Raw genomic sequence first — 27,933 nt, 5'->3', positions numbered from 1 at the left:
ATTTGTATTTATATGGCTACACGGTAAGGATAGGACCAAGGTAAGCTGTGATGCCCTGCTGTCAAATAGCCTCCAACCTTCACTGTTGATGCTCATAAATGAATATTTGCCATTCAAACCCTGTGTGGAGAGGGGAAGGATTTCAACATTGTAGTCACACCCCAACAACAACAACCCAATACCTACTTGAGGATGGAAACTTAAAACTCAGGGGGACTGGTGGAGGAGAGAGGGATTTAGAAATAGGCGACTTGTGCTCAGTCACAGATGTTCATAACACAGAGGATTCATATCACCAAAAATTTAGTACAAACACAAATCAACAAGGAAAGTATTTCAGTTCAGAACAGAAATAAAGCATAGACATGCAGTTTAAAGTCAACCTAAAATGACCAAAATGTGCTCGTTCTTTTAAGATATCAATATATTAAGTGTTAATTTATTACATAAAATTTTATAATTTAGAATTCCCAGTGGTATATACAAAGCTGCCCAATTAGGTAACTGAAAATAGGGAATAAAATATTCATTTTAGTATGTCAACCAATTTTTTTCTGTGTAGTATTCTATCTAGTAGTGCTGGCAGACACCAATGGTGCCAATACATCTATTTCTTGCCCTTTAATGCATTGTGACAGGCCAAGTATAAAGCTTGATTCAGGTGACAATTAAGTTCTGATGTTCCACTGCTTCTGCTGCACATAACATCTACTGCATCTCAAACTTCTGTAACAAATGGACTACATTCAGTTGGCTTCATATGCCAACCTTGTAAGTAGGTAAAATGATAAAATTGCATGAAACAAGAAATGACAGTAAGTTCTAGGGGATATTTTCCTTTATTATGCTCACTTTAATTTTACATCCATCACACACACTTTTGGGTCATTAATGCTGCAATAAACATCTCAGATCTTGTACAAAGCAACTTCCATATTCCTACAAAGAGAGATCATCTTTATAATAAAAAATGTAAATGTTGGAAATCAGATAAAAACATGGATGGAAATTACATTTATTCTCTTGTTTTATAATCCAGTTGGTGAATTGTAACAGATTTGGTAACTGGGACTAACATGACAAGCTTTGTTCCCCTCACCCTTTCCATTTAGAGTGATGAAATTAACTGTGAAATTCTACAAGGTCAGCGCACCTATTTTGAACTTGGGTCTGCATAAAATACATTCATTTGCATTCTTCTGGACAAGTCTGCCATGCAACATCTTACAACACCATCTTCAAGTGTGATTTTATACACACAAACACATATATAAATATATATCAAAGGGCACAAAAGTTAATAATCTTTCTTTCAGCCTGTAGCCCTGACTTTCCTGACTTTCCAAAGCTGCATTAGTGGTGTTGAAGCACGCAGGCAGCAATCATTGACATAGTTATGTATGCCTGAATTTCCAATTGGTGGTTTTCAGTCCAAAAAGAGACACTGCTACCACCTTTCTTGGGTCTTATTTAAATACATTATTACAAATTTAATCTAATCAGAATTTCTAACTGTTGCATCCAGAACAGAGTTAAGCAGGCCTTTGTCCATGCCATGTTCATTGCAGACTTTTTATTTGAGCTTTCTGTTCAATGTTGCTGAATTTTGCTCCATGAACTTGTTTTTGCTGATAATTATTTCATTTTCGGGATTTATTTGCTGTCAATGCTTTCCTTTAGTGTTTTTGATTGGTAAGAGTATTTAAATGGCTGTGTGCGATGTGTTAATCATATGGATTCCTCCCTTCAGGGGTCCGAACATGCTCGATGCTTTAGATGAAGTAAAGGAGTTCACAAGGAACCACTAAACATTGAAGTGACTCTGGCAGACACAAATTACTATTCAAGAACCATATTTGGACACTCCTCCATATGTACCTGCACAAGTCAGAACAGATCTTTTTTCTGCTTTACAAGGTTGGCTGTCACACACTAGTACAGTTTGCTGTAGGGTGACCTGCCAACAACTGGAACACTCATGGCTTTACCTATAGCAGCTAATATTTTTTATACTAATAGATTCTTTTAAATCAGGCGAGAAGACTTGCGCTATATAAGGCACTCGTTAGTTCACACCTGCATGAAATGAGTTTTTGCAAAGGATAGTACCTTAATTACTTTGTATTGAAAAGGAACTGGTCAGTACTCAGCTTTCAGGTAGTAGGCTTCTCTCAAGATGTCACCAATGACCCTCGTGAGCACCAGAGATCCTTGTAGCAATACTATGACTGATATGCAAGGATAGGATTTTCAGGGGGAGACTGTGACGTAGTGGTATTGGACTATTAATCCAGAGACCCAGGTTCAAAATAAATGGCAGGTGGTGAAATTTGAATTCAATAAAAAAAATCTGGAATTAAAAGTCTAATGATGATCATGAAACCACTGTCGATTGCTGTAAAAACCCATCTGGTTGACTCAAGTCCTTTAAGGAAGGGACTCTGCCATCCTAACCTGGTTTGGCCTACATGTGACTCCAGACCCACAGCAATGTGTTTGATTCTTACATGCCCTCTGAAGTGGCCTAGCAAGCCACTCCGTTCTCAAGGGCAATTAAGGATGGGCAATAAATACTGGCCTAGCCAGCGACGCCTCCATCCCATGAACAAATAAAAAAAATCAATTCATCCTCAAGCATTATCTGGCCTCAAAAATATTACATACATCAATGATTCGCATGCAGGAAACAGCCAGGAAAGATTCATGGCTGCATTTTTGAAAGAAGAAACACAAAGGCGTTTTTAGATGATGATCAGGGCTAATCTATGTTGACCCCACAGTAACATTGTCCCTCAATGACAGCAGAGGGCAGCCTTGGGCTGAACATCTGACCAGTTTGTTGTCCCATATCTGCCACTTACATCCGTAAAAGAAGTCTGCCCATCCCAGTTTAGCACAAATAAGCTGGGTGCAAAGGGCAGTGGCTATGTACGATATTCAAAATGGTACCTCAGATAACAATATTGGGGAGAAGGTAAACCATGAGCTGGTTAAAAGCAAGATGAGGGATTTAACAATAGAAAAAGTTAACCACTGGAGGACAAAATACCAAGATCTGACAAATACATTCAAGGATCCTGTGGAAAAAGGTGGAGGGGGAGGTGGGGGGGAGAAACACTGGAAGCCCTAGAGATTATATTGTTTGGTTGACAAATGGTGGACAGTAAATCTTTAACAAAGTAGCACACAGAAAACGCTTGAAGATTAAGGGGTACATAATGAGAAGAATAAAAAATTGGATTTAAATCAGGTAGAAGGGAGAAAACAGAGCAGTTCCTCGGAGTTGTTGGAAGTAGTTATCAGTATCCAACAGGGTTGTGTCCGGCACTGCATACTACAATACAACATTCCAAGGCACTTTCTTAGTATCCTACTGGTTGAGCAGAATATCCTATTTGTATTGACGAACAATTTAAGAATGTAGCACCTTCAATACATATGTTCTCTATTGAGATTATTAATTTGTGGTTTATTATTCAACTTAATTGAGTTGTATATAAAATTTGCAGCTACAAGCACAAATTCAATGTAGCTTGTAGGGTGAAAGAACTAACACTAATATAGCAAAAAACCTCATTACTCAGCCTGAAAGAGTTAATTGAATTTGCTTCAAGTTTTCCCATTGGCTTAGTGAGTATATGCAACAGTGCGTACGAACATGTGAATTAGGAGGAGTAGGCCACTCGGCCCCTCGAGCCTGCTCCTCCATTAAATAAGATCATGGCTGATCAGATTGAAATCTCAACTCCACATTCCCACTTAGTTCTAGATTCCCTTGCAAGGCGGAACATCCTCTCCATATTTACCCTTTCAAGACCTTTCATGATCTTATATGTTTCAATCAAGTCGCCTTTTACTCTTCTAAACTCCAGAGGATACAAGCCTAGCCTGTCCAACCTTTCCTCATAAGACAATCCCTCCCATTCCATGTATTAATCCAGTAAACATCTCTAAACTGTTTCCAACACATTTACACCCTTTAAATATGGAGACCAATAGTGTACACAGTACTCAAGATGTAGTCTCACCAATGCCCTGTATAACTGAAGCATAACCCCCCTCCTTTTGCACTCAATTCCTCTCACAATAACATTCTATTAGCTTTTCTAATTACTTGCTGTACCTGCATACTAATCTTTTGCGATTCATGTATGAGGGCACCCAGACTCCTCTGCATCTCGGATCTCTGCAATCTCTCCCATTTAGATAATATGCTTCTTTTTTATCCTTTCTGCCAAATTGGGCAATTTCACATTTTTCCACATTATACCCCATTTGCCAGATCTTTGCCCATTCAGTTAACCTATCCATATCCCTTTGAAGCCTCCTCTTCACAACTTACTATCCTACCTACCTTTGTAACATTAGCAAATTTAGCACTATATCTTCGGTTACTTCATCCAAGTCATCATTTATATAAATTATAAAAAGTTGAGGACCCAGCAGTGATCCCTGTGGCACACCACTCGTTACATCTTACCAACCAGAAAATTACCCATTCATGCCTGTTTCCTGTGAGCTAGCCACCAATCTATCCATGCCAATATGTTATCCCTGCACCATGAGCTTTTATTTTCCACAATAACCTTTGATGTAGTACCTTATCAAATGCCTTCTAGAAATCTAAGTACAATACATCCACCAGTTCCCCTTTATCCACAGCACGTTACTCCTTCAGAGAGCTCAAAAAAATGGTTAAACATGGTTTCCCTTTCACAAAACCATGATTACCTTGAATTTTTATAAATTATATAATAGCTTCTAACATTTTCCCTATGGCAGATGTTAAGCTAATTGGCCTGTATTTTCCTGTTTTCTGACTCCCTCTCTTTTTGAATAAAGGGGTTACATTAGCTATTTTCCAATTGAATGGAACCTTCCCCAAATCTAGGGAATTTTGGAAAATTAGAACCAATGCATCAACTATCTTACTAGCCACTTTTTTAAGATACCAGGATAAATACATCAGGACTCGGGCACTTGTCAGCCTGCAGTTCCAACAATTTTCTCAGTACCACCTCCCTGGTGATTATAATTTTGAGTTCCACCCTCCCTTCTATTTCCTGATTTACAGCAATTTCTGGGATGTTACTTGTATCCTCTATAGTGAAGAACAATGCAAAACACCTGTTCAATTCATCTGCCAGGTCCTTATTTTCATTAATTCCCCAGGCTCACTTTCGATAAGACCAATGCTCAACTTTTAAAAAATATCTAAAGAAACTCTTACTATCTGTCTTTATATTTCTAGCTAGCTTTCTCCCTCCTTAATCTTTTAGAAATTCTTTGCGGTTTTTTATATTCCATCTAATCTTCTGATCTGCCACCTACCTTTGTGCAATTATATGCTTTTCTTTTAAGTTTGATACTATTTTTAATTGTTGTCAATCACGGATGGTGGGTCCTCCCCTTGGAATGTTTCTCTCATTGGAATGTATCTATTTTGTACATTCTGAAATATCTCCTTAAATGTGTGCCACTGCATCTCCATTGACCTATCCCTCAACCTAATTGGCCTGTTCACTTTAGCTAGCTCTGTTTTCTTGCCTCATGATTTTCCTTTAAGTTTAAAATACTAATCTTAGACCCACTCTTCTCTCCCTCAAATTGAATGTAAAATTCAATCATATTATGAGTGTTGTTGTCTAGGGGCGCCTTCACTAGGAGGTCATTAATTAATCCTATCTCATTGCACAATACCAGATCTAGTGTAACCTGCTCTCTGGTTTAAGATATTTCAGTACCACCTCTCTGGTGATTGTAATTTTGAGATCCTCCCTCCCTTCTATTTCCTGATTTACAGCAATTTCTGGGATGTTACTTGTATCCTCTACAGCGCCAGAATGTGCTGTTCTAAGAAATTATCCCAAAAACATTCTATGAATTCCTCATCTAGGATAGCTTTGCCCATCAGATTTTTCCAGTCTATGTAGAATAAATTCCCCATGATTATCGCCATACCTTTCTGACAGGCTCCCAGTGCTTCTTCCTTTCTGGCCCATCCTACCATGTGGTTACTGTTAGGGTGTCTGTATACCACTCCCACAAGTGACTTCTCGCCTTTATCATTTCTCATCTCTACCAAACCACTTTTAAATCCTGGTTTCCTGAACTTAAGTCATCCCTCACTATTGTGCTAATACCATCATTAATTAAGAGCCACCCCTCCATCTTTTCCTAGCTTCTATCCTTCCTAAATGTCACGTACCCTTCAATATTCAGGTCCTAATCTGTCATCTTGCAGCCACATCTCTGTAATGGCTGTCCGATTGTCCTTTTTTATTTTTATTTGCACCATCAGTTCATCTGCTTTATTTTGAATGCTATGTGCATTCAGATTCAGAGCCTTTAGTTTTGTTCTTTTATTTATTTTTGTAATCTCTAGCCTTATCTGATTTATTTTTAGATTTGTACTCCCTGTACACTGTCCCTTCCTGTCGTGGTCTGTTTATTCTTTCCCATATTAATACTTTTCTCTCTTGCCTTGTCTCTACTCTTTGATCTACCACATCTTCCCAAATTTTATCCTTTGCTCCATCTATTTAGTTTAAAACCCTCTCTACTTCCCTACTTACGCAGCTCACTAGAATACTGGTCTCAGCACGGTTCAGGTTTACACTGCCTCAACGGTACAGCCCCCACTTTTCCCAGCACTCCACGAACTGGAACCTACTTCTCCCACACCTGTTTCTGAGCCATGCATTCATCTCTATAATTTTATTTGCTCTATTCCAATTTGCACGTGGCTTAGGTAATAATCCAGAAATTATTACCTTTGAGGTTCTGCTTTTTAATTTAGTGCCTAGCTCTTCATACACTCTTTGATGAACCTCTTTCCTAGTCTTACCTCTCTATGCAGAACCTTGTCGCTATGTCATTAACACCTATATGGACCATGATCACTGGATCCTCCTTCTCTCACTGCAAGTTCCTGTCCAGCCCTGAGCAGATATCCTGAACCCTGGCACCAGGCAGGCAACACAGCCGTCTGGACTCACGCTCTCGATCACAGAGAACAGCATCTATCCTCTTAACTATGCTGTCTCCTTTCACTACCACATACATCTTCGCTCTCCCCACTTGAAAGGAATCCTTCACCATAGTGTCATGGTCAGTCCAGTCATCCAACTTACAGTCCTTCACCTCATCCACACAGGTAGCAAGTACCTTGTACCTGTTGGGACAAAGTCAGGGGCTGTAGCTCCTCCATCACTACATGCTGGTTCTTATCTGCCTGACTTGCAGTCACCTCCTCCTGTCCTTGACCATTGACAAACTCTAAAGTTCTGCCTAACCTAAGGGGAGTGACTGCCTCCTGTACTGGATCATCTAGACCAGTAACTTGTTCTGTTCTGAATTAGCCAATTTCATTTGGGACTGTAGTAAACTGATCTCAGCATCACTGGAAAATTGAGTTCAGGAAATTGACTAGGGTTCCCCCTAATTACTAATCGATGACCCTTGTTGGAAAATGAGCTTCAGCAAGGTATTGGAAGCTTGCAAGTCCCCAAAGAAATGTATAACAACATAAGTAACTATACTCGGGAGAGGGGCAACTGGAGAAATTTGGAGGGAATATGATTCATGTGAATTAAAAAAAGGTGGTGAGGAATGCAACAAAGCAGGCTTTAAAAAAATGCCATTCTATCTCTAGACAGACTATTGTTATCCTCTATAAAGCAAATTCCCAAATTCAAGGTGATTCATCTTGCAGCATATGAACTAGAACAACTTTATTTCAGCAGACATACATACACTGATAGTGCTAGGTGGGGGGAGGGAGCAGAGAGAGCTGAAGAGACATTTGTTACCAGGTTATAATAAATATTCAATTAAAATGATTTTGCAATGAGAATTAATCAATAAATGTTCCCTTTGGTATACAGCAAGTATCAACTCTGGTTAATTACATTTTTTTTATTAATAAACGTATTGAATAAACTTGTCCATGCTGGTTTATGGGTTCTCATGTTTTTCTCTGTTGTATGCATGAACATGCACTGAAAAATTAATTTAATGCTCAGAGCATCTCCAGTCTATTTTAAATATGGGTTTTGGTTAAGTTTTTTGTATTCAACCAGAATAGCTTTATATTATCTGATGTACCCAGAACTGAATTTTTCATGTCAACTTCTCTCTCCTTCCTACTGCTTCAGAAACCTATTTGCATGTTTGTTTAAAAAAAAGCATACAAATTAATGTGTGCCTTTGGTTCATGGTGAGGAAATTAAGTGAACAGAATATGTTTCTCTCTGGGCATCTAGTGGGAGGATCCAACTAGGATTCTAACAAAATTGTAGCTAAATAGATTACACAACTTGAAAGGTTCAACTCTAGTTTAAACATGAGCTGATAACCATGTCATAAAACAATTCTAGCAAAATATCTATGGTTGTTATCTAATCGAACTCACTAATTCATCTGTTTTTTTTTATAATGCAAAACAGAAGTACATACTTTCCCTTTCACAAATGTTCCATAATAGGAGTATTTAAATAGCTCCACAATGGAATGCCAAATTCTTCTTTCGTGTTCAAAAACCCCTTCAAACTTGCGTGTCCAGTGACTGAAATTTTATGTGGTCTCATTCTGGTCACTTGGAGCATTTTTATATATAAAAAGACACAAGTATAAAAACATAATAATGGTTGCAAAACACACCTCATACCAGCTGATATAAAGTGGCACTAATGAAATTCATGGATAGAGAAAAACATTTAAAAGTACGTTACAACAGTGAATATACATTAAAAGTACTTTATTCGCTATGAAGTGCTTTGGGATGTCTCAAGGTTGTGAAAGGCAATATAAAATGCAATATTTAATACACCAATTGCCTGAAAATACCCTCAAGATTGAAACTGGAACTTGGGAACATTAGTAGGCTACTTGTCATTAAGCCTGATATAAAAAGGACTGTACAGAAGATTACTCCCATTACTAAAAAAAGGACATACAGCCTTTTCCTGTTTTGAAATCATTTGTGCTAAAAATGTATTTAAATACATTTATCCGTAATTATAATTAGGCAACATTGAATGAATGGGTGTAAGCTCTACAAATGATAAATTTGCCACTTACACACTCCAGTCACAGAGGCATTGCATGTCAGGAACATGAAACTGCAAGATGTACCCTCAATCTTTTATTCAGTAATGCACAGCTAGTGATTAATGGTTAGAAAGCTATTCAAAATTGGAAGTACACAAGGACATGCAAATATCACTAAATTAAAAATGTTTGTTCAAAGGATCTTGAAATCTGACAATTACTAATTATTTTAAATGGAAAGGTTTATTTTACTACAACAAAAATAAATAAAAATAATGAAAAAAATTGAGCTGATTCTTTACATTCAACTTTCTGGACTGCCGGAGGTTATGTGGTAGTTCAGAGTATTTCCTTTGAGCTCACTGACCTTACTTCTAGCACTATGTGCCATTAGCAAAAGTGTCAAATCTGTATCTAAGGAGAGCTTTCTCTGTTCCAGATGATTAGACATTTCATTTGTTCAGTGGGCTACCAATTAAAAATCACAAGACATTTTTAAAAAAAAAGTTGAAGCTTTGGTGCATTTTGATATAAGTGCCTACCTGGTTTTTGGAGACAGGGCACATGGACAGTTCCCAGGATGGCCAGTTTTGAAAGGAACCCAGTGTCTGATGAAAGGAAGTCACTTATGAAGTTTGGTTAAAATAAAGCATTTTTGACTTGGAGATATGTCAGTATTTATGGACAAATAGCCTCAGGTCAGGCAAAGCACAGGAACAAAGCACAATAAATCTTCCTCTACTTTTCCCAACAATGGAATTCAACCTCAACTTCAGAAGAGTGCTCCTAAATGGATGACAGTATTCTTATTTCCAAAAGGTAAAGTGAAACTTTGTATTAAATGATTGGCAGTTTTGTTCTGTGGGCCTATGCCTACTAGGTTGAGATTGGTCACATTTATTTCACTTGGTTTTACTGGAAAGAAACAAGTCATTCACTCAATTGGTTTTGGCTGTATTACTCAGGTACAAGGAGGAAATTACTGTGCCGGTCAGTCACATATGAGTTTTTAAAATTTACTAGTCGACCTCTTATAATGTTATGTATGAGGAGTCAATTCCACCATTCAAGTCAAGCAAGCTGGGGGAGGGGTAAGTGTGTGCAGGGGGAGGAATAAGTGGATCAAGGCAGGGAAGGGAACAAGGGAGGCAAACTGGGTGGAGAAGGGGTTGGGAAGCCAGAAATCTGTCAGATTGTGGGGAAGGAAAGGCTGAAAGCTTGCAGTCAAGGAATACTATTAGCAATTTACTACTGACATGTCTGGTAAATAATCTAACTACAGGGTGGCCTGAGGGGCGGGGGTGGAGAAGAACAGACATTGAAATTCACAGCTTGTGGATCACTGTCAATTTCACTATCCCGGAAAATTGTCATTCCAGAGGTCTGCTGCATATTTCCCGTAACATCCATTTTAAGATTAGAAAGAGATTCATACTGAATACACAAAGCATTGTAGAAAGGACTGCAAGCCTCAACGCAACATGACGTTAATGTTCAGGGAACACCAAGGTGGGTGGAGAAGAGAAAGTGCATTAAAATGAACTTAAACTATATACTAGTGGGCCCTTAGATTAAGTGTTTTAAATAGTTCTGATGCTTTGTTAAGACATCACATTGCCACTTATAGCTTAACAGGCACTACAGATACATAAGGACATGTTTTTAAACGTATATTCCCATAAAAATTAGATGACATGGGAGTTTTCAAGAATTTCCAAATTAAACGTCATCTACCAGCAATTTTAAATAAAATGAATGGAGAGAGAGCTGACAACATTAATCACACCTGCAGTGACATTGTTGGTCAGGCATCCGGGGGGGGGGAGAGAAAGAGAGGTTAAGAACGTGACAAGGCTTCCCTCAAGTTCATTTTTATGTGTTTGTTACACTACCACAATTTTCATGGTTCAACTTAAAACAACTTCTGCAATTCTGACAAATCAGGATAAACAGTTGGAATTGAAGATAGTAGATATCACAACATTTCAGCTAAAAAATGTTTCAAATGCTTTTATTTTTTAAAAAAATTAAAATCTATAATCAGATACCAATACAAGTTTACAAAGCAGACTTCAATTTCTAAAGTTTAGAAAGCAAATCAATCCAATGTTAATTCTATTTCTGAATTTGGTTGGAAATACGCACGATAAGCTTAGTCCTTACAGATAAAATATTTTCATAAGTAAACAATCAGCTTAACATAATCCAAATCCCACCTGTGCTGAGAAGAAATAGCTATGAAGGTTGTTTACTGCAACACATATTACCTTCAAATATTACTCTATGGACAGTATTGTAACAGTGATAATATAAACATACCTGTGGGTTTGCTTTGGCTAAATTCTCTATTTTGAGCCAAGCCTCTTCACGTTCTTTCAACTTTGCTTTCTCTCTAAACGTTACAAAAACAAAAATGAAAGCTTTAAAGCTAAAGAAACCAGTTCAATAGTTTGAAGTAACAATTTATCTCAGATAAGACACGGCTGGAGTGCGTTAAAATAGCACCGGTAATTTCAGTGGTATTGCTCCATAGTCCGCAAACTGAGCCCAAATATTATTAGTGGATGTGAAAAGAACGGAATGAAAGAAGTTTACAGCATAGGTGGCCATCATGTGGCCCACTGTGTTTATGCTGGCTCTTTGTTTGTTAGAGCAACCCAAATCTGGTTCTCACCTTTCTATGCTAGTTATCCAATTTTAAATAATGACCTATTCATGACTGCCTCCCCAACCAGAAGCTGTCTTCCTCTATTCACTGTTGAGATCTTTTACAATTATAAAAGCTTCTATTAAGTATCCCTTTTGCCTCCTCTGCTAAATCAGTTATGGGCAACCTAGGCTAGTGAGAGGGCCGGACGAGGGCCCTTCTCCATCTCTGTGGGCCGCAAGCTCGAAATTGTGCGTGTGCACTAACCATGACCCCATGAATACAAATTTGTGGGCTTGTCGATTGAACCATAGCAGTGCTTTGATTGGACACAGAGGGAGGGATTTCACAGTCAATGTTGTGCGCAATCAACATGCACTTCACATGCCCTCGATTTGCGATCACTTTAGTAATACCTGTAGAAAAAACTATGCAGACAGGAACCAGTGGAATCTACCAACCCTGCACGTGGGCAACGTTCAACAAAATGTCTCAAGGGCCACACTCAGAACCCTGATGGACCGCATGCTGCCCTGCCTACCACTGGTCTAAATGGTCACGTATATTAACTTCATAAATGTAGTTTCCCATCTCAGACATTGCCATGGTGAATTTACACTGCATGCTCCCTTATGGCTTTAATGTGACACCCAAAACTGCACACAATACTATGACTAACTAATAATAAGTTTATTATTCCTTGACTCTCATACATTATACTATTAAATTATTTAATTTATTAGATCCAAAACGTTGCTGGCCTTTATGACTTCAGCTGCCTAGTCTCAGTTAAAGGAAATTATATTAAATACCTAAATTTAATTTCCCATCCACACCCTTCAGCATGATTTCATTGAGTATATTCTCCTGTTCTTTGTTTTCCTTCCATAATTTATTCCCTCACACTTAACCATATTAAATCACAAATTATAACTGGTACTATTCTGTGCATTAAACTAACTTGTCTGTGACTTCCCGGAGTACTTTACAATCCTTTTTGCTAATTGCCAAACCCTTTATTTTGTGCTTGAAATTTTGTGCCTATATCCAAATCATCTCTATATACTGAATGCAAAGGCAGGCCAGGTTTTGGCCACTTTAAATCTATAATTCAAACCCCTAATACCACAACTCCAATTACCGTCAACACCAATTAATGTTCCAAATATATAACAATGTTACACCACAAGAGAATCACTCACCCCACTGTTCTTGTACTGGCTTTGAAAGAGCTATCCAATTAGTCCCACATTCCTTGCCCTTTCCTCATATCTTTCACAAATTTTTCCCCTTCATATATTTATTCAATATCTTTTTGAAAGTAACTACTGATCATTTCCACCATTCCTCAGGCAGTGCATTCCATATTATAACTTGTTGAGTAAAAGTGCACAGTCCTACTTATACAGTAGGCCAGAATTTTTCTGATGAGCTTTTGAGAGACTATAAGCCTCCTGAAAATCCATACGTAGTGACGATCCAAGAATTAGTCAAAAATCTCTTCAAAAGAAGCATTCAACTTTATACGGTCAGATTTTGAAAGAATGAAGGTAGGCTAAGGAAAGTGAACTTGATAATGCTCTTACTACATACATTACAGAATAAATATATACCACTAGGTGGATAATAAAGACTAATATGTCCCTCAAAAATATATTGGAGGGATTAAGGGCAACAAAAGATATCCTGCAAAATTTAAGGTCATTTTGGTAGCACAATGGGCCAAGGTGAATATAAAACATAAAGAAGACTGAAAAGCTGGCCAAACCTGGATCACTAGGAAATTGAAATGAAATGTCATCTACTTTTATAAATACATTTACATTGAAAGAGCACAGGGGCACAGGCAAGGAGAAAGGTAGAAGTACAGTCATTGGGTGAGGGGAGGCAGATAGTTGGTTGAGATGGGTGCAACAAAAGAAACAAAGATTTCACAAAACAGCAACACTGAGGCTGAGGTAATTAAAGACAATGCGCCACCTCAAGATGAACGTCATATAAGGATATTTAAGGTGCCAGTTAACAAAACTAATCAAGCCCTTCATTAGAAATGGGAATAGTGCTTGTGGATTGGAAAGTAGCTAACAAAGCAGCAAAGTTTAAAAAGGAAAATAAAATTGACTCAAGAAATTAGTAACCAGTAAGCCTAAGATGTGTTGTAGGGAAATTATTAGAACATCTCCCTAACATGAAGGGGAACAATGAAACAAATGGCCAGGCATGGCAAGGAGGAATCAGCATGAATTTGTGGGAAGGATCATGTGTCACAGATTTATTAGACTTTTTCATAAAATTAGAGAAATTGCACATAATGGAAACTCTGTGGGTATGATATATTTAGCTTTCAGTCTCTTGGCGACATTCAAGGGAAGGCATGAACGGATATCTCTATTTTATATTTAATAATAAATTGTCATGGTGCATGTTTCAACAGAACTTTTCTATAAACTTTCTCCTATAGGAAAAACCCATTGTAGTGTCTGTAGAATTTGTTATTTTTGTACGTGGTACAACAGAAGATTCCAATAAGGCTCTTTTAAATATTACACATCATCTCCAGACCCTTGCTAGACTTCCTCGTCCCACTTTTTGCCCCTCGCCTTCCTTCCAGCCATTTAGATGCATAACTCCTTACAACTCTTGCTCTCTAATGTTTTGAAACTGAAGCAAGCATCAAGGTAGCAGCTTATGACTTGAGTGCAGCAGACAGAGTAGGAGCTTAGGTATTTAGTGAGGGAATTTTAAGGGTTAATCTCTTTCTAAAAACTTGTCAAGTTTACATTCAAAATTTATAACTACCATTTACTGTTAAACTTAAGGTTCCTTCAGTCTTAGTCAGGAATAAACAAGCTCCCTAAGGAGGCAGCTACAGTTAGTTAATTAATTAGGTAGTTAGTTAAGATTAGTTTCTCTAGCCAGCAATGCCTGACTCAGCTCTGCAGAATTTCAGCCAATATAAATGCAGGCTAAGTGCACAAGGTAAGCAAGCACAAAGATAGCAGTTTGTGACTGAGTGCAGCTCAAGAAGAGTGAGAGGTTGGGAATTTGGTAAGCGTTGGAATTCGGTGCTGTTCTGACCTTTTACAAAAAATGGAGTGGTCTGAGCGAGAAAGAGCCAGAGGCCAGCAGCAGGACGCGAGAGCTGAAGCCTGGAAGCATTAATTAGGTAAGCAGGTAAAGTTTTTTTTCTCTCTCTATAAATGGGGACAGTAGTTTAAACTGGTATTGGGGCGATATAGGTATTGCATTAAATTTCTAGCTTAGCCAGTTAAATCAATTGATATAACTACAGGTAATCATTCAGAGATGTTTTAAAGTACAGTAAAGGCAACAGGGCAGGTAAATGTGTAGCAGCTATAGCACGTGGATGCTGGTGGACATATGTGTGATTCACAATAAGTGTCTGGAGCTTCAGAAAATTCAGCTCAAGAGTTGATGAGCTGGAGTCTGCAATGCATCAGGGAGGGAGATAGTAACCTGGACACTTTGTTCCAGGGGACAGTCAAAAATCTTAGGCTAAGTACTTCGAACTTCGTCCATAGTCAGGGACAGGAGGATGTGACTGTGAGTGAGGCAGGTGTGGGGATCCAGAAGGTAGCACTCGACAGGCCTTGGCCCATGCAATTGTCCAACAGGTTCTTGCAGCTTGTATGGATGAGAGCAGGGACTGCAGGCAGGAGGCACCAACTGACCACTGCACTGTGGTGCAGTGGGCCTTTCAAGTGGGGGGTGGGGTAAAAAGGAATGTAGTTGTAATAGGGGACAGTATAGTTAGAGGTATAGAAAAGACTCTTTGCAGCCAAGAGCGCTAGTCCCCAAGGCTGTGTTGCCTGTCCAGTGCCAGGGTTAAGGACATCTCTTTGAGGCTGGAGCGGAACTTGGATTGGGAATGGAAGGATCCAGTTATTCTGGTCCACATGGGTACCAACTACATAGGTAGGACAAAGGAGGAGGATCTTTTGAGGGAGCATGAGCAGCTAGGGGCCAAGTTAAAAGGCAGAACTACAAAGGTAATAACCTCTGGATTACTACCTGAGTCACAAGCATATTGGCACAGGGTAAGAAAGCTTAGAGAGCACAGCTCAAGGATTGGTGTGGCAGAAATGGGTTTTGCTTAGTGGGGTAATGGCATCAGTACTAGGGAAAGAGGGAGCTGAATTGTTGGGACAGTCTTCACCAGAACCATGCTGGGAACAGTGTTCTGGCAAATTGCTAACTAGAGCTGTAGAGAGAGCTTTAAACTAAATGGGGGGCAGGGTGTTAGGGTTCACATGGGAGAAGATTTAAAAATTTGAAGAGAAAGGACAGGGCAAATGGTGCAGGGTGATGATATGGGTAATAATAACCAGAGTGTAACAGGAAGGGATAGAGTGCATCAGCAAATAAGGTCAGAGTAGGCAAAAAATGAAAAAAAAAAGACAGAATTAAAGAGTCTTTATCCAAATGCTCACAATTTTCATAACGGGATGAATAAATTGATACCACAAATAGAAACAAATGGATATGATATGATAACCATTACAGAGACATGGTTGCAAGGTGATCAAGACTGGGACCTGAATAGTCAAGGGTATTTGACATTTTGGAAGGCCAGGAGGAAAGGAAAAAGAGGTGGGTTAGCTCTGTTAATAAAAGAATGAGATCAGTACAATAGAGAGAAATGATCTCAGTTCAGAAGTTCAAGATGCAGAATCAGTTTGGGCGGAAAGAAGAAATAGTACTGGAGAGAAGTCACCGGTGGGGACAGTCTTTACACCCTGTAACAGTAGCTATACAGGACAGATTATACATTAATTGGAGGCTTGCAAGTTGGTGGCTTTAATCTTCACATCGACTAGACAAATCAAATTGGCAAAGGTAACCGGCAGGATGAGTTCATAGAATTATTTAGGACAATTTCTTAGAACAATACATTCTGGAACTATTAGGAACCAAACTATTTCAGACCTGGTAACATGTAATGATACAAGATTAAAGACCTCAGTAAAGGATCCTCTAGGCAACAGTAATCATAACATGATAGAATCACATTCAGTTTGACAGTGACAAATGTGGGTCCACAACTTAAATATGGGTAATTACAAGGGTAGGAAGTCAGAGGTGGCTAAAGTGGAGTGGATAAATTGGTTAAAAGCTAAGATGGTAGAGAAGCAGTGGCAGACATTTAAGGAGATATTTCGTAACTCTCAACAAAGATATATTTCATTGAGAAAGACTACCAAAAAGATGCATCACCCATGGCTAGCTAATGAACTTAAGGGTGGTAGGCCAGAAGTTTTAGAGATCAGCAAAGAATGACTAAAAAAGGGGCAAATTGGAGGATGAGAAAACTAGCAAGAAATATAATACAGAAATAAAAGATTCTACAAGTATATAAGGTAAAGAGCAGCTAAAAAGAGCACTGATCGCTTAATTAGACTGGAGAATTAATAATGGGAAACAAGAAAATGGCAGAGGATTATACAATTAATGTATAATCTGTCCTGTATAGCTACTGTTACAGGGTGTAAAGACTACCCCCACTGGTGACTTCTCTCCAATACTATTTCTTCTTTCCGCCCAAATTGATTCTGCATCTTGAAATTCTGAACTGAGATCATTTCTCTCTACTGCACTGATCTAACGCCTTTTGAACATGTGCTAAACTTGAATAAGGGTAATTACAAAGGAATGAGGGCAGAGTCAGCTGGAGCGGACTGGGAAAGGAGTTTAGCAGAAAAGACAGTTGATGAACAATGGCAGACATTTAAAAAGATAGTTCCTGACTCGCAACAAGGATATATCCCAGGGAGGAAGGAGGATTGTAGGAAAGGGATAAACCAACCATGGTTAACCAAGGAACTTAAGGGCAGTATCAAATTGAAAGAAAAAACATTCAATGTGGCAAAGATTAGTGGCAAGCCAGAGGTTTGGGAAAGTTTTAAAAACCAACAGAAGATGACCAAAAAAATAATAAAGAAGGAGAAAATAAACTTTGAGAGTAAACTAGGAAGTAATATAAAAACAGACAGTAAGAGCTTCTTTAAATATATAAAATGGAAGAGAGAGGCCAAAGTGAGCATAGGCCTCTTAGAGAATGAGGCAGGGGAAATAATAATAGGGAACCAGGAAATGGCAGAGGAGTTGAATAAATACTTTGCATCAGTCTTCGTTGTAGATGACATACCAAAAATACTAAATAATCATGGGGCAAAGGTGGGGGAGGAGATAACTATCACTGGAGAAAAAGTACGAGGGAAACTAATGAGGCTAAAGGCCAATAAGTCCCCTGGACCTGATGGGCTGCATCCTAGCATATTGAAGGAAATAGCTGCAGAGGTAGTGGATGCACTGGTAGCAATCTTCCAAGAATCCTTAGATTTTGGAAATGTCTCAGGGGATTGGAAAACTGCCAATGTAACACCCTTATTCAAAAGGGGAGACAAAAAAGGGGAGGCCAGTTAGATTAACATCTGTCATTGGGAAAATGTTAGAGTCTATTATGAAGGACGTAATAGCAGAGCATTTAGAAATGCATAATATAATCAAGCAGAGTCAGCATGGCTTCATGAAGGGGAAATCATGCCTGACAAATTTATTAGAATTCTTTGAGGAGGTAACAAGCAAGATAGATAAAGGGGAACCAGAAGATGTAATATATCTGGAATTCTAAAAGGCATTCGATTAGGCAACAAACATAAGGTTACTTAATAAGATAAGAGCCCATGGTGTTGGGGGTAGCATGGATAGAGGATTGGCTAACTAATAGAAGACAGAGAGTTGGGATATGGGGACATTTTCAGGATGGCAACCTGTAGTGGAATACCACAGGGATCAGTGCTGGGGCCACAATTATTTATAATATATGTTAACGACTTGGATGAGGGAAATGAATGCACTATCACCAAGTTTGCAGATGACACAAAAATAGGTGGGAAGGCAAGAGGTGAGGATGACACAAAAAGTCTACAGAGGGATACAGACAGGTTAAGTGAGTGGACAAAAACGTGGCAGATGGAAAGTAACGTGGGAAAGTGAGAGGTTATGCACTTTAGCAGGAAGAATAGAGGAGCTGAATATTATTTAAATGGAGAAAGACTGAAGAAAGCTGCAGCACAGAGGGATTTGGGAGTCCTCGTGCATGAATCCCAAAAAGCTAGCATACAAGTTCAGCAGGTAATAGGCAAGGTAAATGGAATGTTGGCCTTTATTTCAAAGGGAATGGAGTATCAAAATAGTGCAGTCTTGCTAAAACTATACAAGGCACTAGTTAGACAACACCTAGAATACTATGAACAGTTTTGGTTCCCTTATCTAAGGAAAGATATACTGGCATACAGGTAGTCCAGAGAAGATTCACTAGGTTGATCTCAGGGATGGAGGGATTTTCTTATGAGCAGAGCCTGAGTAAGTTGAACCTGTACTCATTGGAGTTTAGAAGAATGAGAGGCGACCTTATAGATACATATAGGATTCTTAGGGGGCTTGACAGGGTAGATGCTGAGAGGCTGTTTCCCCTTGTGGGAGAGTCTAGGACCAGGGGCATAATCTCAAAGGGGTGCCCGCTTAAAACAGAGATGAGGAGGAATTTCTTCTCTCATGAGGGTAGTCAATCTGTGGAATTCTTTACTGCAGAGGGCTGTAGAGGCTGGTTTATTTAGTGTGTTGAAGGTAGAGATAGACAGATTTTTAATCAGTAAGGGAATAGGCAGGAAAGTGGAGTTGAGGATTATCAGATCAGCCATCAGACTCGATGGGCCGAATGGCCTACTTCTGCTCCTACATCTTATGGTCTTATGTATTTCACAGTAGAAAACACAAAAAGCATCCAAAGAACAGTAGGCAATCAAGAGGCAAAGGGGGGGGGGGGGGGTTGAAGTTAAAACAATCACTAGAGAAAAAGTATTTTTTTTTAAACACATGCGATGTGGGCTTCGCTGGCTAGGTCAGTCTTTATTGCCCATCCCCAGTTGCTCTTGAGAAGGTGGTGGTAAGCTGCCTTCTTGAACCACTGCAGTCCACATGGTGTGGGTACACCCACAGTGCTGTTAGGAAGGGAGTTCCAGGATTTTGACCCAGCAACAGTGAAGGAACGGCAATATATTTCCAAGTTAGGATGGTGAGTGACTTGGAGGGGAGCTTCCAGGTGGTGGTGTTCCCATCTATCTGCTGCCCTTATCCTTCTAGATGGATGTGGTCGTGGGTTTGGAAGGTACTGTCGAAGGAGCCTTGGTGAATTCCTGCAGTGCATCTTGCTGCTACTGTGGGTTGGTGGTAAAGGGAGAGAAGGTATGATTCTGTGAGGACTATGTCAGGCTGTTGCTTGACTAGTCTATGAGACAGCACTCCCAATTTTGGCACTAGCCCCCAGATGTTAGTAAGAAGGGCTTTGCAGGGTCAACAGGGCTGAGACTGCTGTTGTTGTTTCCAGTGCCTAGGTTGATGCTGGGTGGTCTGTCTGGTTTCATTCCTTTTTTGTGACTTTATAACAGTTTGTTACAACTGAGTGGCTTGCTAGTCAGAGGCACTTAAGAGTCAACCACATTGCTGTGGGCCTGGAGTCACGTGCAGGCCAGACCAGGTGAGGATGACAGATTTCCTTCCCTAAAGGACATTAGTGAACCAGATGGGTTACAACAATTGACAATGATTTCATGGTCATCATTAGACTTTTAATTCCAGGTTTTCATTGAACAAATTCCACCATCTGCCGTGGCAGGATTCGAACCTGGGTCTCTGGTCCAGTGACAATACCACTGCGCCATCACCTCCCTGGCAAATGGCAATACTAAGGGAATTTAAGGCTGACAAGCCCCCTGGACCTGATGGCCTGTATCCTAGGGTCTTAAAAGAAGTCACTGCAGGGATTATGGATGCATTGGTTGCAATCTTCCAAAGTTTCCTAGATTCTGGAAAGGTCTCAGCTGATTGGAAAACCACAAACGTGATACCTCTGCTCAAGAAATGAATGAGACAGAAAGCAGGAAACTTATAGATCAGTTAGATAATGTCTTTAATTGGGAAAATGCCAGAATCCATTATTAAAGGGGTGTAAGCAGGGCAATTAGAAAATCATAACACAATCAGGCAGAACCAACATGCTTTTGTGAAAGGGAAATCATGTCTGACAAATTTATGAATGTGCTTTGAGGAGGTAACAAGTAGGGTGGATAAAAGGCAACCAGCAGATGTAGTTTATTTGGATTTCCGAAGGCAGTTGATAAGGTATCACATAAAAGGTTACTACATAAGACAAGAGCATATGAAGCTGGGGGTAATATGTTAGCATGGATGGGGGGCTAGCTAGCTAACAGGAAATAGAGGTGGGATAAATGGGTCATTTTCAGGATGGCAAACTAACTAGTGGAGTGCCACAGGAATTAGTGCTGGGGCCTCAACTGTTTACGATCTATATTAATGATCTGAATGCAGGGGCAGACTGTAGCATATACAAATTTGCTGACAATACAAAGATAGGTAGGAAAGCAAGTTGTGAGGAGGATACAAAGAGGCTGTAAAGAAATATAGACAGGTTAAGTGAGTGGATAAAAATTTGGCAGATGTAGTATAATGTGGGAATATGTGAGGTTGTCCACTTTGGCAGGAAGAATAGAAAGCAGAATATTATTTGAGAGGCTGCAGAATGCTGCAGTGCAGAGGGAGCTGGGTATCCTTGTGCATGAATCACAATAAGTCAGCATGCAGTTACAACAAGTAATGAGGAAATAATATTGGCCTATATTGTAAGTGGGATGGAGTATAAAAGGAGGAAAGTCTTGCTACTAACGTACAGGGCATTGGTGAGCACACACCTAGGGTACTGTTACGGTTTTAGTTACCTTACTTAAGGAATGACATACTTGCACTGGAAGCAGTTCAGAGAAGGATTGCTAGGCTGATTCCTGGGATGAGAGGTTTGCCTTATGAGGAAAAATTGAGCAAGTTAGGCCTATACTTATTGGAGTTTAGAAGGATGAGAGGTGGTCTTATTGAAATATATACAATTCTGAGGGGGGTTGACTGGGTAGATGCTGAGATGATATTTTCCTCTTGTGGGAGAAATGTAGAGCTAGGGGACACAGTTTCAAAATAAGGGGTCTCCCATTTAAGAGGAGAGATTTCTTCTCTCAGAGGATCGTTATTGTTTAGCATTCTCTTCCCCAGTTGAGGCTGGATCATTGAATATATTCAAGGCCAAGTTTTTTGATAAGGGAGACATGGGTTGGCAGGGGATTGGTGGGCAGACAGGAAAATTGAGTTAAGGCCACAATCAGATCAGCCATGTTCTTATTGAAAGATGGAGCAGGTTTGAGTGGCCAAATTGCCTATTCCTGCTCCTACTTGTTCTTATATCTTTTATGGAAAGTGATTTATCAGGAATTTTGCCGTTAGAATGTAATGACTTCTACTTTCACTTACCTCGCCTATCACTTACTATCATTATTGCCCATCCTTGTTTATTTTCTAGCTTTATCTCAGCTGACCTACATCATGCTGTATCTTTTACTCATAAGACCCAATATCAAGTGTCATGGATACCCAGTTCCGCTATGGTAAGTCTCTCCATGATTTCCAATTGGGGCCAGAAGTATGTCACCAAACTAGCTTCCAGAAATAATAGAGATAGCCACAAAGGCTCAGCTTAAGTGGAACTAAAGACCATTTGACAAGTCATATTCCATTCAAGTACAGAGGGAGAAGGATGACTGCAGGGCCAATCAACATCCCAGGTACAGCCTACATACCTCTCCAGACTTTTACAGTTGAGCATATTATTTATTTTGCAGGCCAGCTATGCTCCCTTTGGAGCTCTCTTCAACCTTTATGCTTATAGTTTATAAAGGGTGCATCCCGGTATACAGAACACCACAGAAACTGGAGACCATTTTACTTGCTAATATTTACTCCATTTTCACCTTACAGATCCCGCTTCCTCATAGTTTAGCCCATTTTATTTAAATTGATGCAAACATATGTATTATAAAATAAACTTTGAGGAACGGTGTACTGTTCTGTTTGCTGATTGGTGCAATCACCACGGATTCTTTTGTTGTTTGTTGTTTTAAGAATACAAGTTTAGGCCAACTGTGCAAGAACTGTATGACATCAAATGCATGGTAAACAACTTTGTGAGAGTGAGATCTGTACACAGAGTTAGATAGATGGATAGACACAGTTTAAACTTACTTTTGCCTTTCTGCTTTGAACTGTTGGGTGCAGTCATCAAATAGTTTCTGATTCATTTCCATAAAGAGTTTCAGAGCATTGTAGATTAATCCATGGATAGTCCTATATTCATAAAACATTAATTAAATCTCAAAAATGCTTAACAGTGCTCTCCTCCATGTAATAGGCCTATATTACAAAACATTAGCTATATTGTGGAACTAAAAATGTGTATATCTTATTCAGAATTTGAAGTGCACATTAATAAATATGATGTTAAAAGTCCTGCTTTCGCCTGCCCAATTTTTCCACTGGGCGGGTGAGACAAAAATTACTCCCAAAGCTTTCAGTTGAGAATAATCTAAAATACTGATTTGTAATAACACTAAATCTAACAATATCATACTTCTAAAACAGAAATATTTTAGTAGCTCTATTTCCATTTATAATAATGTGCAAGTTCACTTTATAAGTTAACAAAAGTAATGTCAAAATCTCACTTTGCTGTTAACATATACTTTCAAACCAGTCTATCAAATTTCCCTACACACAGCATAAGGCCAAAAAGAAATAAATTTTAAAATTTAAATTTTAAAAGTTTAAAACTATTGCATCAAAAACATTTAAAGCTACAGATCACAGGAACTAAAAAAACCCAACAAATGTGTTTTCTATCTAATTGCATAGCTAGCAAATCCAGGAACTTGTATTGCTCCATGAAAATTGCATCTAAACAGCATCAGAGTACTACCGTTTCCAGGCAATGTTCAATTATGGTAATCAGCAATTAGGGCCAAAATTACATGCTTAAAATTAAACTTTTTGAACGTATGCTGTGTGCTCCTAAATGGTCGCCTGCAAGCAGCAAGTTTATTTTAAACTTTCAAATGTATATGGTGGACCTATATAGCAATGTTCAGAACAGATCCTCTCTCTGCCTTCTATTATGGAATTAGCCATACTTTAAAGTGGGATTTAAGTAAGTACTATTGAATACTGAACTCCAATCTATTTAATTTGGCAAATACAAATTGGGAGGCAGGACAGCACTGAATCACCAGAATTATACCAGGGTTTAAAAGGATTAAATTATGAAGCCAGGTTACAAAATTTTGGCTTGCATTTCCTGGAGTTTGGAAGACTCGGGGTGATCCAATTGACATGTTTAAAATGATAAAAGGAGTTGACTGGGAAATGATTTCCTCTGATGGGGAAAATCAAGAACAGGAGGCATAATCTGAAAATTAGTCAGGCCAATCAGGAGTGAAATCAGGAAGCATTTCTCCACACAAAAAGTAGAAATCTGGAACTCTCCCTCCAAAAAAATTGTGGCTGCAAATCCAAAAGATTGGATCAATTGAACCTTTCCAAATTGAGGTCAATAGATTGTCAGATAAGGGTATTGAGCAATACGGACCAAGGCAGGTAAGTGGTGTTGAGGAACAGATCAGCCATGATCTAACTGAATGGTGGAACAGACTCCAGGTTGAGCGGCTGAATTGCCTTCTTCAGTTCCTATAGAAGTGCTTTCAGCTTATTTGCATGAAACAACATCTTGCAAAATTAAAAACTACCCAGTTAGATAATTAAAATATATAAATAGAATATTTATGCTCCAAATTGCCGGAATAAAAACCTGGAATTATTTCATGTGAATTTAATAATCAATTTTAATAATCAATATACCAGTGTGAAAATCAAAATCAGAGAAATTTCTTATTAATATTTGTGCCTTTATTATTCTTCATTGAACTATTTTATTACAATTTATTTCAAAAGAGATTATTATTCTTTTTACATAAAGCTTATGAAAAGCTAGGGATAACATAATACAGTGGTCCACTTACTTGTTCCAATGAGTCTTTGAATTACGGTATAGGGACGGGAACATAATGGGCAAGATCTTGGCAGCATTGTCACTGATTAGACTCATAATGTATTCATTATTCCAATAATACAAGGCTCGTTCGGCCACCTAGATCAAAGAATGCAGACCAAAACGAGAATAAAATTGTAGTGGACACTACTTGCAACTAAAAGAAATTAAAACATTTTTATACAGAAAAGGTAAACATAAACCTTTATTACTTCATACAGTCCATTTTAAAAGTTTGGTCACTGTCATGCTTCTTGCTTTAAATTAGCTTGCATTAATGTGAAAGCATGAGAATTATCCAAATTCTTTTCTAAACAACTTACTGCTCACCTGAAAATGTGGACTGGAAACACACTTAGCCAGCTGTCGAAATAGGGGCTCCATGACTTTTACAAATTCTGATGGTTCAATTACATCTAAAATCTCCTCCAATTCATTTAGAAACATCACTTCCTTTGGACTGTGGGTTTTTGGCCAGTACTTGAGCAATGCCATAACAACCTAGAAAAGTCAAAACTGTGTTGGAGCTGAATAATCTGAAAATTCTGAAACACATCAAGAACCTTAGAGTAGCCAATATAAGAAAAGTTCAGCTTTTGAATGAAAACATAATTAAACTAGGCTTGTTTTCAATACAATGATTGTATCTCAACATTAATTGTTTTCCGCTGACAGCCATGAAGTGACATCTTTCAGCATTCTGAGACTATTTTATGATTATCAGCTGGCATGAACAGCATCATGCAATGGTCCAATGAAGCCATATAACCACCATGTATTTTGCACATCTAATTAGTAGCCACTGTTCTTTAAATAAGAAACCTCTCACTACATTAGATATTTTGCATACTATCCAATAAATGCATTTTATATAGCAATAAGTGCACCAATTAACTGGAACATATTTCCTATTGATATGGGGATGAAAAGGTAATTAATGCAATTATAACTACGATTTTCCAAGGCAGAAATCATGACCTGCTCATGATAGTAAAACTCTAACCAAAATACATAATACTCATCACAGCAGATTTTTAAAACAGGTTAACCAAATTAGAACAGATCAACTAAAATTTAATTCTGATATTTATTTAAATGGAAGTGCAAGCTCAGGATGCTAAGTATTTCATAAGTAAATTTAGAACACATTATGAACACTTAAAAATAATTCGGCATTTCCAAAAATGCATTCTTCAAAATCTTCAAACAAAACAGAATAACCCCTTTCAAAAGAAATGCAAGCACATATTATAAAATATTATGGCAAACTCACAGGTTCAGTAAGAGTGCTGTCTTTTTCAAGGAACTGCACCACACAGTATGCCAGCTAAATGAAGGAAAGAATCAACAGGTTAAAACATTGCATATTATATCTCCTTTTATATGCACTAATTTTCATAATTTGTCTGATAAGTGACGTATCACACAGGAGGATATATGTTTCAAACAGATGTATACATGTATGTGGAATCAGATAGCTCCAGTACAGTATTCTATTGTACTTCAACTTTTGTAGTATTTGATACTACATTAGTGTGTAGATGATGCTGGCTGGGATCAGGGAAGACTGGAGGATGAGTCCTCTTCGTGCTGAGTAATTTTCACCTCAGTAAACGACCTGCTTCAAATTGTACCAAACTACTCTTTAGTTGGATACTGGAAAACATACACACTGAGTGCAAGCAATTAGGTTCCCAGTTTTACCGACTTTTGGGAACAATTTTGCATCCATCTAACTACACAGCAAATGTATAGAAGTGTGGGTGCAAATTTGCAATCTAATGTGGCACAGAACATTAGAATCTGACACTATCCCAAGATTAGATTCCATCCTATCACTCAGCAGCATAGTTTATTTCATATTATGTAGCTGCATCACACTACTCAACATGTCTAACATATCAGTAATAAAGTCAAGGAACAAGTGCTTTTTGAAAGTGAGTACAGTAAAAGAAAAATCAAACTTTCAACTATGAATTAGAAACATAAAAACGTACAGTACAGGAGGCCATTCTGCTCATTACGTACATACCAGCCACAAAAAGTTATTTAGTCTAATCTCACCTTCAAGCTCTTAGTTCATAGCTGTGGGCTACAGCACCTCAAGTGCTTATCCACATACTTTTTTTGAACGTGATGAGGGTTTCTATCTTTGTCACCCTTTCAGGCAGCAAGCTCCAAACATCTACCACCCTCTGGGTGAAAAAAAGCACTCCTGAACTCCCCTATCATCTTTCTAGCCCTCTAAGAGAAATCGGTCCTTCCTATCCACTCCATTTAGGCAGCTCATAATTTAATATGCCTCAATTAAATCCTCTCTTCACCTTCCTCTATTCCAAAGGCAACAACCCCAGCCTATCCAATCTTTCCTCAGGGCTAAAATTCTCCATTCCTGGCAACATCCTTGTAAATCTCCTCCATACCAACATCCTTTATGTAGTACAGTGATTAGATGTGTACTCTACGTGCAGTCTAACTAGGATTCCTATAGTTCTAGAATAATCTCCCTGTTCTTTTAATGCGCGCCTTGGCCAATGAAGGAAGGTATCCCATATGCCTTCTTAACCACCTTATCTACCTGTCCTGCTACTTTCAAGAACCTGTGGACTAGCACTCCAAGGTCTCTCCACACTTCTCAATATCCTACCATTTATGATGTCCTCCCTTGCCTACACCATACTCCTCTGGGTTGAATTCCATTTGCTGCTTTTCTGTACAACTGACTGTTCATTGATTATATTCCTGCAGCGATCAACTTTCTTCCTCAGTTTCAACCAAACAGAAAATTTTCGAATCATCTGCAAACTTCTTAATCATGCTCCCTACATTTATGTTTAAATCATTGATATACGCCATGAAAAATAATGAAACTAGTACTAAGCCATTGGACATCCAATGGCAACAGCCCTCCTGTGACAAAAACACCTGTCAACCTTTACCCTTTGTTTCCTGTCACTGAATCAATTTTGGATCCAACTTACTACTTTCCCTTGGATCTCAAAAGCTTTTGAGTTTCTGATCAATCCACCTTATGGAACCATGTCAAAAGCATGCAGACTACATCAAAAGCATCACCTTCTTCGACCATCCTTAAAAAAAGTTCAATCAAGTTAGTCAGGAATGACTTTCCCTCAACAAATCTTTGCTGACCATCTTGGAGTAGTCCACGCCTTTCTAAATATTTATTTATACAGGCCTTCAGAATTTTTTCCAA

The 27,933-nt window shown here is 38.6% G+C and overlaps 1 protein-coding gene across 5 annotated transcripts in view; it reads right to left on the bottom strand.

Moving 5' to 3' along the window:
• The window catches only part of LOC121292210 (serine/threonine-protein phosphatase 2A 56 kDa regulatory subunit gamma isoform), a 153,807-nt gene that overhangs the window by 5,320 nt on the left and 120,554 nt on the right, over positions 1 to 27,933 (bottom strand). For 3 of the 5 annotated variants that reach the window (XM_041213893.1, XM_041213895.1, XM_041213897.1), the window contains 6 exons: positions 25,993 to 26,046; positions 25,050 to 25,220; positions 24,691 to 24,818; positions 22,865 to 22,966; positions 11,371 to 11,443; positions 9,594 to 9,659 (listed from right to left, as the gene is read on the bottom strand). In XM_041213893.1, the coding sequence (XP_041069827.1) occupies positions 9,594 to 9,659; positions 11,371 to 11,443; positions 22,865 to 22,966; positions 24,691 to 24,818; positions 25,050 to 25,220; positions 25,993 to 26,046 (594 nt within the window). The remainder of the gene's footprint in view (positions 1 to 9,593; positions 9,660 to 11,370; positions 11,444 to 22,864; positions 22,967 to 24,690; positions 24,819 to 25,049; positions 25,221 to 25,992; positions 26,047 to 27,933) is intronic. The other 2 variants (XM_041213894.1, XM_041213898.1) reach the window with 1 other exon arrangement.

Source organism: Carcharodon carcharias, chromosome 20 (assembly GCF_017639515.1).
Source record: "Carcharodon carcharias isolate sCarCar2 chromosome 20, sCarCar2.pri, whole genome shotgun sequence".
In the NCBI taxonomy this organism is placed as follows: Eukaryota; Metazoa; Chordata; class Chondrichthyes; order Lamniformes; family Lamnidae; genus Carcharodon; species Carcharodon carcharias.
Note: the sequence above shows the minus strand (reverse complement) of the source record. Positions and strands in the feature narration are given on the sequence as shown.